Raw genomic sequence first — 16,934 nt, forward strand, 5'->3', positions numbered from 1 at the left:
TAGTTTTTAAAAAATAAATAGGCCTAGCAGCAAAAGTTCATTAGGGTAAATGCAAATCTTCACACATTCAACCCGGCTTACCAAACAACCAAGTCAAGAAACAACTGGTTTATGATATAAGTTACCAAAAATAACTTAAGTTCACTGTTTCATTGCAGCTGTTGACTTGTTAAAAATTTGCTAATTTTCAATGGTAAATTCTATCAAAAAAATATAGTACCATATATTTCTCTGTAAATAAGACAACCATTAGATAAGATGATGTCAAAAATTACGGCATCTCATATCTGTAGTATAAAACAACTGCTAAATACCAAAACCATCTGTGTATAGGCTAGCTTTTGCAACAACGGGTATCTTATGAAATATTAGTCATGTAAAGATGATGTTATTGCAAATGCTGTTTTACTTACTGTACCCTTAGAAATTCAAAATAAAAAAGCCAATTCTATATCATGTTTTTCCTACACACAAAGCCGAACTGACTGAAAAGTTTGTGAGTGGAGAGTAAGTGCCCAGTAAATGATGATTGGTGCAGACTACTTGGAAGCTGGAGCCAGGCATTCTATCAGGAACTGGCACCCAAGAGAAAACAAGTGTTCTAAGGAAAAATCAGGCACCAAGGATTAAAAAGTGCTGATTGAAAATTGTGGAATGCTTCACGATTTGTGAAACATCCTTGTGCAGCGGCCACTCTAATCTTCTCTGTAACATTCCAATTTAGAATAGGTACTGCTGAAGCAAGTACTTCGGACATTAGGTACTCAGACACTGATCCTCGGAGGGGGGCACTGAGCGCTCCATGGACCACTGGACAAGCACTTGGTGCCAAATAGAGGGGTCAGCCTAGCCCGCTGGAGCCCGGTGCTCGGGAAGACGACCACTGTTGAGTGATGCTCACACTAAACATTAAAACACTATGCATCAATCAAGATGCCTTTCCAGTGGCTGTCTGTCAATACATGGATCCTGGCTCGAATGAGGGAGAAACTACCTGGGGGCAAACCCCCTCAGACTCTTGGACTGCCAGTATGTCTCCTCCCGACTTTAGGTCTAGGATATCCAACATGTCGCATAGCCGCCTCCTCCACTGCACGTCCATGAAGGTGCCTTTTCAGTAGCTGCCTACTGATTCCTGGGAATAAGCAACAGGTTCGACTGAGGGGGCAATTACACGGGGTAACTCCCACCAACTTCCCTTGGATATTCAGTATGATTTCTCCCATGTTTAAGGAAATATGACAGTGCCTTAGGTCTAAGAGAACTGGTGGGCTAGATGATCACCTCCTCAACAGCACATTATTTCCCTTTGCAAGGTTAATTTTCTGTTAAACCCGACACAAGACTGGTGATGGCATGGGAAGGAAGCAAGGGAGCCCCGAAGGGAGTGGATAAAAACATAGGGTTAGCAGTAGGAGAGAAAGAGAATAGGTCAACTCTGCGGATGTCCAGCTGTCTGCTACAGTCGCCAACTGTGAGCACTCTTGGGCACTTCAGGGTGTTTTTTTGAGTGTCTTTTGGCTGCTCAAAGTACAAGTTGGCACCAGATGGTAGATGGCCCCAGTGAGCGTTTGAAGTGCTAGCGTCAGGCTGAAGTGGGCAATTCTGGATGCTGGAAGTGTGGAATGATCACGATCTGCACATCAACCTAGATGTGTGTCATCCTTGCACAGAAGACATGAGAAGCTTCTCAGAAACATTCCAACTTAGTAAATGTAATCCCAAAACAAGTACTATTATTCACAATGTACTGCCAAAGCAAATACCAGGACTGATAATGTCTTCTTCCATGAAGCACCCTTCCCTTCCTTACTACTTTCTGCCCTTACACTTTTCAATTCTGCAAAGGAAAGTGTGAGGGTTAAGGTAAAATTATTTACTGACGGCTAGGTTCCATAAACAAACATAAATTGCAAATCTTTGGCATAAAGGAAAGAAAACATTCAAGAATTACTTTTAAGGCAATTATTTATCGATGGCTTGCAAGTAGCCTACACCCTGTAAACACCATTCCATAATTTACTTGAAGGCACAACTATGTAATCTATTGGTGGCTTGCTAGAGGTCTAGGTCCAGTAAACAAAGCAATGTAAAAATTTTGGCCTAAAGGAATGGTGAAAGATACAAGAATTACTTTTTAGGACAAAACTATAGTATCAGAGGCTCACAAGTAGCCTAGGCAAAAAAGGCAAATGTTTTGCCTATCTTTTTTGCCTAAAAGAATAATGAAACATTCAAGAATGACTTTTAAGGCAATTACTATGGGCGGCTTGTGATTGCTTATGCCCAGAAAACACCATTTGTTAACTTTACCGGTTTTCCAGCTGGCGCTGGACGTTATCCTAATGTTAAGACCAATTGTTTCCTGTACGAACAAAATTAATTTACGGCAAACTATTTACCAATGGACTGCAAGTAATCTAGGTCTGGTAAACAAAAATAATGCAAAGGTTTCAGTCTAAAGGATTGGCGTTGGCATAAAACACGAGAATTATTTGTGGGGCAGAACTATTATTGGCAGGTTGCAAGCAGCCTAGGTAAAAAAGTACGTATATAAACAAAAGAGTAACCTAATGGATTTACTTTAAAGGCAAACTTCTGTTGGTTAATCAACATAATAATAAAAAACAAGAAAAAACTCATTCTGAGATTTCACGACAGTTACTAAATACGCTTTCAGTGGCTGTGTACAGTTATATAACCTAAGAATATGAATAAGCTGCCGCCAGTACTACTCATGTTTACGTCGAGCCTAGCAGGAACAGAATGAGGTTATCTGCTAAAGTCATTCCTAATATTCGCACTCGTGGGCAGAACTAGTCAGCTACACAGACGTTTGAAGCAGTGCCCGCAAATTTTGAATTCAAGCTGCCATACAAGTGGAACTAATAACTATGTAATTACTTGGTAAGTTACTTATATAAAACTGTCCTTTCTTTCAGTGAAAAAAAAAATTACATCCAGTTACCTCCAGTAACCAGTGGGTAACCCCTAGTCCCCCACTACCTGCCACTAATTTATTACCTTGATAACAAGCCTCAACTACCAATTTCAAATGGTGCTGGGTTATGTTCTTACATAAAGGATGAGGTTTTGCACTTTGTAGGCACAAACAAAATAAACATATGGGTTACAGGCTGCTCTCGAGCATCAGGCTGTTAGTGCACATTACAACTTGATCTAATAAAAACTAAAGTACAATAAAAAAAATACAAAAGTGAAACAGAAACTCACAGCAGGCCCATTTCTTGGATCTATCTGGATTACATTTTTCTTGTGTACAACCACACGTTTTTTCTTAGCCCTTCGAGCTTTCTTTACAGGCTGTTTCTTCTCTCTCTCCTTCTTCTTCTTCCAAGGTCGTCTCCAGGTGCGTTTCACGGGAACTGGCTTTACCTACAGTAACATACATAAATCATTTCTAGTCTACAAATACTTAACATTAGGCACCAAGATCTGTATATTTCAATGAATTCAAATCTGTAAGACGAATATTTCAAAGAACGTTACTTGAGAATACAGGTAATCAAAAGATAATACCTCATCTTTACTAACAACTGCTGCCGCTACTGTTGGTGCAGGTGCAGTTACTGGGGCAGGTGCTGGTGCTTGTGCTGTATTAGTAGCTGAAGCACCATTTCCATTTGAATCATTCATTTTCGTAACAATTCCTGTTAACACAAATACTGATCCATCATCAGTAGAGTCCCGTGCAACTGCCACAGCTACTGGACTCTTTGCAATGTTGTTTGGCTGCACGGCAACAGCTAAAGTTGTGTTCTGGTTTGACACGTCATTGCCTGGACTGTTTGAAAGAATGTTATTCTTTGATTCCCCATTAGGTACAACCTCAGACAACACATACATGGAGCCTCCTGGAGCAGAAGGTGTTGCTGTACTACTAACTGGGATTTTGGAGGGGCTTGCTTGTTGCATGCCCAGTGGCATTTGTAACCCATTTACAAGTTGCATGTTATTGACTGCTGGCATTACAGGTGCCTGTGTTTGTTGCTGTTGCTGCTGTTGTTGCAGTGGTTGTGTTTGTGTTTGTTGGGACTGCTGCTGTTTCAATGGTGGCTGCACAGAGGTAGTTAACTGTGGTGCTTTTTGTTGTTGGGATTGTGATGCTTCTTGTAACTGAGATTGTTGTTGCTGCTGTTGTTGTTGTTGTTGTTGTTGCTGTTGTTGTCGCTGCTGCTGCTGCTGCTGCTGTTGTTGTTGCTGTTGCTGCTGAAGCATTTGCTGGGACATTGTTTGTGTTTGCTGTTGAACATTCATTTGTTGCTGAAGCATTTGAGATTGCTGACACGCCTGCTGTTGGTGTTGCTGCACTCGCTGATGTTGTTGTTGGACATGTTGCTGGTGCTGCATGAGATTTGCCATTACAGGCTGGGACTGCATGTGCATGTGTTGTGATGCTGTGGTAGCAGGAATAGACGTGACACCCGCCATGCTGACCATGGAGGTGACAGGGGATGTCGTGTGTTGAGCAGCTGCCATCTGATTAGGTTGGGACTGGGGATGTTCAACTTTCACAGTATGTGGACCTCCATGGCCCTCTTGCACCACTTCACAGAACTGAAGTGGTGAAAACAGATCCTGTGCAAAACCAGCTGCTTCAGAAACTGGTTCGGCCATTCTTGCCCCAAGTTTTATGTTATCAACATACAGGTGCCACCTATAAAACAAGAAATAAAGTAGTTAAGAGCAAGAAAAAGGCTTAATAAAGAATCACTCTCTATACCTTACTGCATTTAGCATTCAGTCTGCATATACTATCACTGACCATCAACCAAATGTTATAAACCTTCATTAACCAAATGTTATAAACCTTCATTAAGACTTCTACACTACAAAGCAAAAAAATATAAATAGCCTTCAACTAAACTGCCCAGATTAAAAAATTTTCATTACCAAGTAAGGGTACTCTTAAACAGTTTCTTGTTTCACTAAACTAAATCAGTAAATCAGCAGAGATAGATATATAAGTGCTGCATAAAAGGCTGGAAAAATGAAGACATCAAAAGTACAGGGTGGTCAAGTAGTTTATTAATGTAACCTAAACTGGTCATGTAACTGTACCTTAAGGCCATAGTCATTGTTTTACAAGTGGCCTACTACTCTTGATTTATCACTAAAATGACAATATATAGGTGGATTGATCTAATGCTTTGGACATGAACATGTTCCATCTGACAACCTAGAATAATGTTTAAAATTAAGCAACTATGTAGTGAGGATGTGTCAGTTTGTGGAAAAAAAAATGTTTGAACTTAGAGAATAATGCAAATGACAGTGACTTTGGGACTCCTACTGGTTCCTCAATACAGTACTGCTATTGAAAAGGGGTGCAACTCATGTCACTTGCAGGAATCTTACCAAAAATCTATGTTTCCATGTCATTCACAGTGTTAATAGAATATCCAAGTACATAGTAAGACATGACAATACTCTCTTTTATTACATGGCACAGTGTAACATCACAGAGGATTGCACCTAAATGGTTACTCGGCATATATGAATGTGAACAAAGGGTTGGTTACAGGTATGATTCCAAAGCCTCAAAAATAAAAAACTATTCTCTGCTTTACCATACAGTAGTTTGTTTGTTTGTATGGTGTTTTTACATTGCACCATAGAGTAGTAGGCAAATAAAAATCTTTGTTCTTATCTAGATTAGCTTGACTACTGGATCTATCTGTATTTAAATCATTGCCTGGGACTTCATTACTCATTACAACAAATCACTGATCTCATTCAACGACCCAATTTATATACCTGCAATATATATAACTGCCAACAAACAAATTTAATTTATATACCTGCAATATATATAACTGCCAACAAACAAATTTAAAGACTTTATAGTCACTGTTATAACTTTACCGGTAAATAGCAATTACCTGATAATTGCTAATACGTACAGTGCCAAGTACTGATACTAGTTATGCTCGACATATAGCTTCCAGTGTGCATAAAATTACTTCTTTTCTCAAAACAACAGATAAGACTTGAAGAAATTTACACTTACATATCGCTTACATTTATGTACAGGCAGTCCACAGTCATCAGCGGGGGTTCTGTTCCCAGGGGTATGCCAATAAGTGAAAACCGCCATTAACCGAAACTTGGCGATTTATGGCTTCATAAGTGCCGATAACCGGTTATCGCTGCCATAAGCACCCTTATGGCGTCTCTGTTAGGTATGTTATGGCACCATAAATCTCTCATTTTATGGGGCTAGACAAAAAACCAGATCGCCGATAACTGAGGACTGCATGTACAAAGTGCACACTCAACTTACCATTAACAGCATTCACAGCACTGTAACTCTAGTTATGACGCCATAACTTGATGTTCCATCAAATTAGTGCCGTTAACTTAACTTCTTGCCATTAGCACTATCAATGGCACTTACAGCACTGTAACTTGATGCAGCATAAGTTACGGCACTGTAAAATGCCGTTAACAGCGCTAAAAATGCACTGTAAGATCGAATCACTGTAAGTCCGTGGTGCTGTAAGTCGAGGACGCACTATTTTTTTTATAAATTCTTTTTATTAACTTAATTTACTTGATCTTTTCTAATAACCAATTTCTTCTTTCTGAGATTCCTATTGCCTTCTGTTACTTCTTTCAAATGAACACCATATTCTTTGAAAGTTTGAATTTCAAGTCAATGGCCCCTGTGGGTTTATTGCATATGAATAGAGTTCATTTTCTGAATAAATAAATAACTAATATTCTTCATAAGTACAATACTGAAAACATAAAGAATCAAACTAGCATGATTTAAAAAACATAGCATAAGTTCAGTCTTACAAAATTTAGTAAGAAAAATATTAAACAGGTCAAGGGGTCTGGGATCCCTTGACTAGGAAGGACTCATCAGGTTAGGTTAAGATAGGATGCATCTCTGTATTCCTGTTGATTTATGGAATCTAGTTCAGCTTACATTGGTGAGGACACAAGGAAAGGGGTTATGCTGGATTAGGGAATGTTTGGGAGCAAATGCAGTGTGAGGGATCCAGGATTTTATGGGTATTTCCATAGTCAGCATTTCATAAGTGAAATATGACCAAACAGGAATTATATTAACCTAAGTTAACCTCAAAACGCTATGCCAAACCTGGTCAGAAGAGGGGAAGGGGGAAGTAAGTTGTGACTCTTTACTCTGCATTCCACCCTTTATGTAGGGCAATAACGAGTCATCGTCAGATCAAATCTAGTGACATACGTTAAGGATGATTAAATTTAGATGTATCCCTATGATTGCTATTGGCACATCTTCATTTTATGTACTTTAGTGACTGTTGGGCTATTAATCACATACAAAATTCCTGCATGTTTCCTAATTTTTCTCATGTGATTTCTGCATTGATGCCTTTCTTGTTGGTGCATTTTACTCATGCAGATTATTAGTTTTTACTATTGTTTATGGTTTGTGAACACCTGTACACCCAGAAAGAGACTTTGCTACTTGGATTGTAAAATATACCTACTAGGTAGTATTGCTAGAAATGTCCTTCTGAAACAAAGGAACTGGTTTGCGGCAAAATGGTAAAAAATTCATAGGGTAAAATACTGAATGGCCAGCCTCTACCATAGCACAACGACCTTCCCGAAAGTCGGAAATTATGGTCTTAATTTGTGACTTGGGAGAAAAATCTTGCTTCGACAAGAAAGTAAAGGTCTCGAGGTGTTGCTTCGACGGACGCTGGCTCTTGACTGAAGTCTATCCTGGGTTGCAGGAAGAGTTAAAGTGCTTTTTCGGGAAGGTGGTCGAGCTACAGTAGAGGACAGCAATGCGGTATTTTACCCTAAAACACAGGAGTCAGGAAAATACAGAAATTGTCTTTAGTGAGAAGAGAATTTAGGTATCAGGCCATAGGTCCTAACTACTATCAACACAAACCCAATCCCAGGACTACCAGGTAAAAATAAATATGACTTTGAAGGCACTGGGCATAGAATGTTTGTCTCACGCCATCAACATCAGCGAACAAAAGTTGCCATTAATAACTCAGGGTAACAGGATACCTATTCATTCAGGTTAGGCTGAGCCAAATTAGGTAGGTCCAGGATGCCCAAGTCAGGGAGAGTTTCCAGGATAATAGGATGTCAACCGCTTCCCCCTGGGGTAATTTCGTGGGGCTTCCAACTTCTGTGGCCCCCTATGCATAAAAGTACGTGATAACAGCTACGTATCACCATTCCGGCAGGAAAAAAGGCGAAAGCCTTTTCAAACATTGCAAGTTTGGCCGGGATCTGGACTTAGGCCCTTGTGTCCCTCAGTTCCGTAACGCCATGATGCTTACCACCTTCTGCCTCCGCCCACATCTCCACCTCAAGACCTTCCCTTCTCTCCCAAGCCCGACCCCAGCGCCCTTTCCCAAAACAACTCATTTATTTGATATGTGTAGCCAACAGGCTTTGATTCCGTCGAGGCAGACTGGGAATGGGCCATCGGTCTTCGTCCCAAAGGAAAGGGAAAAAGTTCGGACGAGAAGCCAGAGGGGCGCGAATGAGCAGCATCCTTCGCCCATTCAATGCACAAGGCAACAGGGTACTCATCCCACATCTATTTCATCTCATAGACCTTGTCCTGCCGAGATGCTTCGTGGAATAAGACTCTATTCTATTTCATAGAGTTTTCTACTGGAAAATCGAGCCTAAAACTCTTTCTTTTACATTAAAACTGGTAATAAACATGAGAGGCTGACCTTAGCTTGACAAGGGACAAGAGGCGCTCCGGGGGATGTAATGAAATTGAGGAACTTGCCGTGATATAACGACTAGTTTTCGAGTCACATATATGAATAAAATATTAGTATACCGTCATATATTATTTATACTCATCCGCTCATAAAACATTTAGAAGAATTTTTGTTTTAAGTTTGGTATACTCTTTTAAAGAGCATAAGTTTCTAATAATGAATAGAGCCAATAAACAATAGTGGTTCCAGTAATACTATCTAAAAAGAAAACGGAATATTTATAGGATACTTGTGTGTATTTTATTAATCCCAGCGCCCTGGTGAATTGCAAGTCCAAATTCAGAACTATGTAAACGAAATCTAAATATGTGATTATATCTCCTAGGGCCGGGTAATCAGAAGCCATACTAGCCTCCTCTGTCATTGCAACCCATCATAGTCTCTTATGACTTATGGGCTTTACCTGATGCTTTTAACGAACCCACCTACTACTGCTAAGTTTAGCAAATAAATGTTTACTTACTGCAGTAATAAGGTATATAATATTACTAGATGTACTCTATATATTTCGTATTCGAAATATTATCTATCTCTTGTCAAGTAATGTCGAATGCTTTGTAATCTTAATGTGAGATATACACGTTTATTGTATTCCACTAGTTAGAATAACTCATTGTTATCTTATTATTTAGCTAAAGCGATTCACATTCATCGTAAATGTCGAAGTTTTTATTTGCATTAATTTATCCATAGAAAATTATAGCTTAATTGCTGACAACACATGCACTCTTCATGGTTGTTTATAATGAATATTTCAGTTCTCGCCGACGGTACCCACCAGAAGTCTGTAAACAATACATAGTCCAAATTGTTTAAAAATGGAAAATTAGTGAAAAAGTCACTTTTCTGTTCCTTCATTAAAACAATTGCACAATGGACACAAATCCAGGTGTAAGATCTCTTTCGTATTTCATCGGAGTTTCATAGGAGTGAACATTTACAAGAGGACGACCTTGTAGAGCAGATAAAATTATTAGGTTTGCTCAGCCTTCCGTTTTTGTAAGTAATTAAAATTCGTTAATGTTAACATCAAGTTTATCTTCTCTGATTTCATCCCCACCCACCCCTGCCTTCCTCTCTGAGACAGAAGTGACTAATTCTAATTGACTTGATTAACATGCCTGAAGTGAGGATGAAGAATCAGAGGAGTAACTAACGGGTCGGCAGGATTAATGAGCTTGGTGCTATGGCATGGTTGAAAGAGCCTTTAAAGTTTTGAACCAGTTCCCTGATCTATAGAAGGCAGTACTTAGTGTCCGAATCCCCTATATTTATTAACTCCCTTGGAACTGCAGTGCATTAGCGTGTGAATTAGTTTCAACATATGTATATAATTGTGACTTTCAACAAGAAGAGCTAAAATTTATGTTATTAACATTAGCAGTTAAGCTCATTTTCTTGGTGCAGAATTGAGACAATATGTTCTCATTTCGCCCTGTTGCCAGTTCAGTTGTTTTCCTTTTCGTATCAAACATAATTACATATCAGCAGTGTTGACTTAACAGATTTAATCATCAGTTCATTCTCCACTTATCCTCATAGCATTCTGCACTTTCAGCCGTTCTGTATATGTTTTCATCCCTACACTCAGTTGTCTTATATTTTTTACATGCTTGTATGTTCATAAAGTCATATGTTAGCCATCATATTTCATCCATGTGTGTCTTAAAGAATATATGTGCTTCGTATAGACTGGGGGTACCACTGAGTCATGCAATGGCTGTTTAAACAAAATCTACTTGTTTCAGTGCCCTTTCTTACATAACTTTGTTATACGAAGTATACGGTATTAATAATAATCTGTATACATATTTTTTTAATTTGTCAGTGTTCTCTACATTTTTTAACTCTTGCTATCTTCCATACTTATACCGATCTGCAAAAGATGTTCATTATTTTTATAGAACAGTACCATACAACAAAGCTAGAGTGGTAAGGAATTGCTCTATTGACAATGCGTCTTCACGATGGACACTTAATTTATACTTTACAGCACAATGCCAGTAATTAATTAATCACAGCAGTTTTTCTTCCAATTTGAATATTTCTTCACAGGATGGAGTCAATTTAGTTGATAGTTGTAATAGGAAACGGATGACCCTTCCAAAACAATGTTGTGTATATGCCAGGCCAGAGTTGATAGCCCAGTTCCTCTGAACATAGTACATGCAATCTCCGAACGTTCATTGGTAGGTGAAGTATTAAGGGCTTATGTTATTCAGGATCAAGCTATATACTGCAAATTAATGCCGATCATTGGTCTTGTCCAGGTGACATCCTGCCTGCTCATTTTCCCTCACATCAGAGCATTTAGCTTGTGACACAACTTTCTAGGTCTTTCAGGCTAAAAGGATTTACTCATGGAAGCAAATTTTGCTATGGATTTGATTGGCGGGTATTTGGTTACCAACAGCTCTTCAAATGCTCGAATACTTGTTGAAGCAAATATACTAGCTTTTTTAGCGACCAAAGCAGTCTAGAACACAACTCTCTGGTACAGACCAACTGCAGTTTATAAGAAAAATCAACATATATTGTGATATGTGTGAGGAGTCCTCAGAGGCTACGTCTATAACCAACACAATGTCCTCTGATGTGATATATTAAGAGTGGTCATTATCAGAGAGCAATTTAGAAACGTGTTTACGGGGCAAAACCAAATAATATTCGAGGATCGTGTGGTCGTAATTGAGCTTCAGTGAAAAATATTCTACCGTCATCTCCTTTTTCTTTTTCTTATTCTTCAACAATTATTAGTTCATAATAATTCTGCTCTAGATCTTGATCATATAGTAGAGACAGTGTTCCCTGTCTAGTATCATTACTTGAGACCAGTATTGCACTTATAAAGTCACATCTATTCTGTTGCCAAAATACAAATATTTTCTATATCAAATTACATTTTTGCTGTGTGACGTATAGAAATGCCCTAATGACTTGAAAATGACAAAATTAACGTTCTGAAATTAACAAAAAGATCTTTAAAAGAAAGTTAGGTATAAAACACTTATGGAAAAAATGCAACATATAAAATTTCAATAAAGGTACCGGTTGTATTCTAGTGATGATTCACTGTCTGAAATCCGGCACTAAGAAGTAACATTTGGTTATGTAGTCATTATCATGAAAGGGGAAATATTTATAGACTGGGTATAGAGAATGTCATAGAATTGCTTTCATTAATTTTCATCCTATAACAGGCATTAAAGGTACAGGGAAAAAGACTCAAATTTGGCTCATACTCAGGCCTGGACCAATCCTTAAGCTAACTAAGCCCGTGCATAGAGCCTCGATGGGCACACCAAAATTTTTCCCTGTGCCAGATGTTCACGCCTGACCTCTTACCCTCACGCCCCCCTCTTTACACCTTACACCACTTGACACCGTTAATCACAGACCGTTGTTGGCTTGATCCCAAGTTAATCTAAACCAACCGACCAACTAGTGTTACAATGGTGCAAATGAAGTATAGTCGTATAAAAAGTGGGTCCCGTGATAATAGTTAAAACATCTGCAAATATGCATCATTATTAATATCAACAATATTAGTGCAGAGGTTGAAAAATACAGAAATTTGAGCATAGAAGTGACTACGATGCATTTGAATAAAGACTTTATGCATCTCATCTACTGCTCAACCACTCCATTTTTTAACAAATCAATCTTATCTTCTATTTCTATTTTTTCACGAGGAATCTTATCTTTCAGTCTAATTTTCCACAAGGACCCTATTCTACTGCTCCACTACACCATTTTTTTTCATAAAGAATCTCTCCTTTCATTCCCATTTTTCATGAGGAATCTCATCCTTCCAGTTCCATTGTCCACGAGGAGTCTTAGCTATCATTCCAATTTTTCATATGGAACCTAATGGCAAACCTCAAAACATGTGAGACATTTCTCTAGATTAGATGCTATTACTACACTTATGTGCTTCTGCAACTCATTCTCATTCACAAAGTGTCTGAGACTCTGATGACCTTACTCTGATTTCATTTGACTGCACTGAGTTGACCCTATCACTCAGCTTCTCCCCAACCATATATCTTATCCTATCACTTTATTTTCAATGAATGCTTCATGATCCTTGTGGTCATGACCCCGGTTCTTTATGTACTGGCCATATTGCGGAGGAATGTATTTTGGTGTACTGTAACGTTTTCACTTATTTTTAAACACAGAAATTTATCCGTTCACACTGATACGGCCTGTTCCGAGAGGGTAATATTTTGCCCTGCAGCCATTATTTATGCCATAAATAAAGTTTTCGTTCTACTTGTCACTCCCTGCTCATGACAATTTTTCAAACATGATTTTCTTTTTCCGCATAACATGACCAAACTGAAATAAGTTAACAAGCGGTGGCATATTGAAGAGACATCTTCAACTAGTTAGCCCCGTAATGACGTTCTGACCATTTTCTTTCAAGGGTCAATAGCCTCGTTTTCTATGATGCAATGTTTTGTTTATGTGTATTTTTGTAGACCAATCACAAAGAAGCCTATGATATTTGTCAGCCAATCAGCTGCTTGAATGAAGAGTTTAGGAACTGTGTGTTGTTGTTCTAAGGGTTCTACTCTTAATTGTGTATTAATCCCGGGATTAATTTTCGTCGTATTCAGGTGTTTAATGGCCAGAAGACCTTCCCAGTCGTCTTAGGGGGATTATATGAGCCAGGTGAGTCTCACAATGATGGTCGAATAAACATAAATCCATATATTTATTCAGTGCTTAAGAAGCTGAAGCTGTAGTCGGTGCCTGTAATTATGGTTAAGATCGAATAGGGCTGTTATTTTTGTATTTCTTCGTTAGATGAACCAATATCTTTCATAATGATTATTTCTCCCAAGTCTGTTTTTATTTTTCCTATGCACTGGCTCTGTAGAATAGCCTAAATGTGAAGTGCACAAGCCCAGCCCACCTTAGAATGTCATTACGAATCGTGTCAATAACACCTGAGTCTTCCAAGCGCAAACAAACACGCTTGAGTGACTGTGAATTGACCAAAAGCTCCTCCTGTGGACATATGCCATATTTTAGGCCATTAGGCATACCTAGAGGCTAATCAAAATTAGACTGGACTGAGCTAAATTTGTTTTAACCAGCTGCTAGCCAGGAACATGACTAAACTAGCCTGGCAACTTTCAGATACCTAGGCTAGGCTTTACCGGACTACTAGGTACTAGCTAGTATAGGTATTCTTTAATTTTATATAAGTATTAGTATTCCCCAAGGATCAATGCGTAATAGGACATATTTATTGTGGAAAGAATTTGATGTGTAGCCTCCATTGAATTTTGCTTTGATTCTCAACTGCTTATTTCACTTAGGCTTAGCTGTTATGCTGGTTTGGGGTACCCAGAATAGGCTACTGTAAAAATCTGAATACTGAGCACTTAGCAATCTGAAATGGGCTCAAAATTAAACTAAAATGGTCCTATAGCCTATAGGCTAGGCTATATTATCCTGTAAATGTGTTTTCCATTACCTTTGCCTGTTGTAAAAACGTTTGGAACATGAATGGTGAAGAAAAGAGCAAAACCTTGATACAGTTTTCTGTTTCAATTTGCCAAGTCCAAATGCTGCTCTCTTGTTTTCAATACATGATGTTCAAAGGCAAGATTGATAATACTAGTAATAATAATGATATTGATAAGTACCTATATTGCACTGTTGATAAACTACACAAAAATTTTTATTGAATTTTACACTATCACATCAAAGATGGCAGATGAACTACACATCTGAAACTGTTAATGGGCTACATTACTAATTGTTGTATTCCCCGTACCCACCCCTTCTTACAGTGTAGGAGAAATGCAGTGAAAAACTGGAGTTTCTGGAAGGAAAACTAAATAAGGGATTATGAGCAAACAGCACTGGTGAGAAGAATAGGCTAGCTTAGGATATTATGTGTAGTAAACCTGGATGACCTTAAGATGCTAGGTTGGTATGAGCACCAAATATACATCAGGATATGGCATATACCTAGATCACCTGAAAAGGACTTGTCCTAACCTAATTTCGCTTAGGGTGGAGTGTTTTGCCTGACTTTGCGAAAGTAATGCCTGGACTTGCTCCTGTTGGTAGGCCAACACTAATAGTTATTTATAAAAGAATTTTCAAGCTTAAACCAACAGCTAGTCATTTTTGGAAAGAAATAAAAGAAATTTAGTTGGAATCTCTATAATTTTCAGCTTATCCCATTCTTAGTTTTTTGAAGACTTGCAAGTCTCTAGATAAAATATAATTTTGTTATTAGTAAATACAAAGCCTTTTGGTTAGCCTTATGAGAGTTAAGTAACCTAATTCAGTGATCTTGTTAAACTAAGCAATAATAACCATGCATTTTGTAATCAAAATACATATACTCTAAATTGTCAGACTGGTTGCTCAGGTTTTAGTCATAGCTGCTTATTAAAAGGTAGGCATCCTAGAGTAACATTAGTTATTGTGCAGTTTTCTACCTGACTCGCCTTTGAAATTGTTTCTTTTAAGTTTTTTTTAACATGTTGGTAAATTGTGAAATTTGTCTAATTGAAAGCTGATAAAGTGACCTCTTGTGTCAACAGAGCAGAAACTTGTAAATTTTTGCTTGTGTGTGCAGTATGGTTCTTGGAATTCAGGTGGTAGCCCTGTATCATTAAGGAAAATCATTTGATATATTCCTTATTAACTTGTATTTTCAACTAAGGAGTCTATAGTTTGTGTTTAGTTAGCTGTAGGTACAGGAGAAATTCAGAAAGAGATGAGGAATTTCTCATCATTTTCCCTCATGTTCTGTACAAGTGTGTGCGTGTTCTGATGTATTGCATTTGTTATTATTAGCTACAATAATAGTTTATAACATTTCATGAATTTATGACATTATCACTGTTGTACATAGTTGGCCTGTGGCTATGTTTAAGGCCTCCTCAATATACATACTATCTGTAAATAAGTTGTATCAAGAGTTTTTTTTTTTTTTTTTTTTTTTTACTCTAAAGGAAATGTGTAGTCAGAAAAAGTATCGCTAAATACAGATTAATTTTTCAGTGTACGATGTATATTCATTTATAGTGAGAGGAGCTAAAAGGTGATTAAAAGATATGAAATACAGAGCTCTGTATACCACTTACATGGGAGACCATACATAAATGATGGGGAGGTACCACTGTCATAATTTGTTTGTTTCTCTTCGGTAATATTCTTTTTATATTTTAATTTCCTTAGTTGGTAACTTAATCTACCTTCCAATTTTGTGTTGTTCATGGACTGTATAAATTTTTGATTTCGGGAAATATGGAAGTTTATTTTAATGTATTTCCACATTTTTCTTACATAAATCCACCCAGTTATTATCACTGGGTGGATTTACTTATTATATACTGCGCCTTTATGTTTGCCAGTTTTCATTACGATACATAATTAGCTATATCATCCTTAGCAACAGAATTAATTGTCTATTGAAATTCTTATCTGTAGAAAGGTAAATTATGCATTGTAAAGGGAACTCAAAATTTGAAAGGAGCATTTATAGGAAAATTGAGAACAGAGACAATAATCCAAGCCCAAAGTCTGCTAAAACTTTTCCTTCTCGTTAAGTACAGTACATTTGTTGATGAATTAATCACACTTAAATCATTGTTTGCATTTGGTGGGTGGTTAAAGCTTCCCCATCTCCATTCTGTATTTCAGTGTCTTGTCTGTATTTCAGTGGTTTGTCTGTTAAGTGATATACATTTTTTTTTACCATCGTTATGAGCACTAGAAGTACAATGTGAACCAGATAGTTTTGTTCTTATTTTTCATCCATTTTGGTTACTCTTGGTCATAAGATTTGTACAGTGTGTTGTTTATTTCTTTTCTCATCCACTACTCCAGTAGATCCTTATAAAAACCACCATTTCATTATCTGATTCTGTATAGTCTAAACATTAGGAACTTTGGAATCTGTATGACCTCCTGCATGTGGCATTTTTCATAAAAATTGTTTGACGCCTCCTTTTCATAGTACGTACTTTCGTGTATTCTCATTTCCTTAGGTCCTTGACAGTTGGATTTCCATATACATCATAGTATTTGCCTAATATTGTAGTGAAAAGATGCATCTCATTGGAACCTGAATTTTATATCCTCATGTTTTATGCGACATACTTGACTGTTTAAAAATTCATT

The 16,934-nt window shown here is 37.7% G+C and overlaps 2 protein-coding genes and 1 non-coding gene across 4 annotated transcripts in view; 1 reads left to right on the forward strand and 2 right to left on the reverse strand.

Annotated features, from left to right (window-relative positions):
• Positions 1-8,756, reverse strand: part of LOC135195015 (putative uncharacterized protein DDB_G0282129) — a 67,801-nt gene extending 59,045 nt beyond the window's left edge. For both annotated transcript variants that reach the window (XM_064221295.1, XM_064221294.1), the window contains exons 1-3: positions 8,724-8,756; positions 3,541-4,678; positions 3,235-3,396 (exon numbers count right to left, since the gene is read on the reverse strand). In XM_064221295.1, coding sequence (XP_064077365.1) covers positions 3,235-3,396; positions 3,541-4,638 — 1,260 coding nt within the window. In that variant the 5' untranslated portion in view covers positions 4,639-4,678; positions 8,724-8,756. The remainder of the gene's footprint in view (positions 1-3,234; positions 3,397-3,540; positions 4,679-8,723) is intronic.
• On the reverse strand, positions 644-748 carry LOC135195139 (U6 spliceosomal RNA). The gene has a single exon (XR_010310103.1). It is a non-coding gene; the product is annotated as a U6 spliceosomal RNA (small nuclear RNA).
• A 4,542-nt stretch (positions 8,757-13,298) lies between the features above and the next one.
• The window catches only part of LOC135195018 (adhesion G protein-coupled receptor A3-like), a 506,010-nt gene continuing 502,374 nt past the window's right edge, over positions 13,299-16,934 (forward strand). Inside the window, exon 1 of the mRNA XM_064221310.1 lies at positions 13,299-13,454. The gene's annotated coding sequence lies outside the window, so the exon portion shown is untranslated. The remainder of the gene's footprint in view (positions 13,455-16,934) is intronic.

Source organism: Macrobrachium nipponense, chromosome 15, assembly GCF_015104395.2.
Source record: "Macrobrachium nipponense isolate FS-2020 chromosome 15, ASM1510439v2, whole genome shotgun sequence".
NCBI lineage: Eukaryota > Metazoa > Arthropoda > Malacostraca > Decapoda > Palaemonidae > Macrobrachium > Macrobrachium nipponense.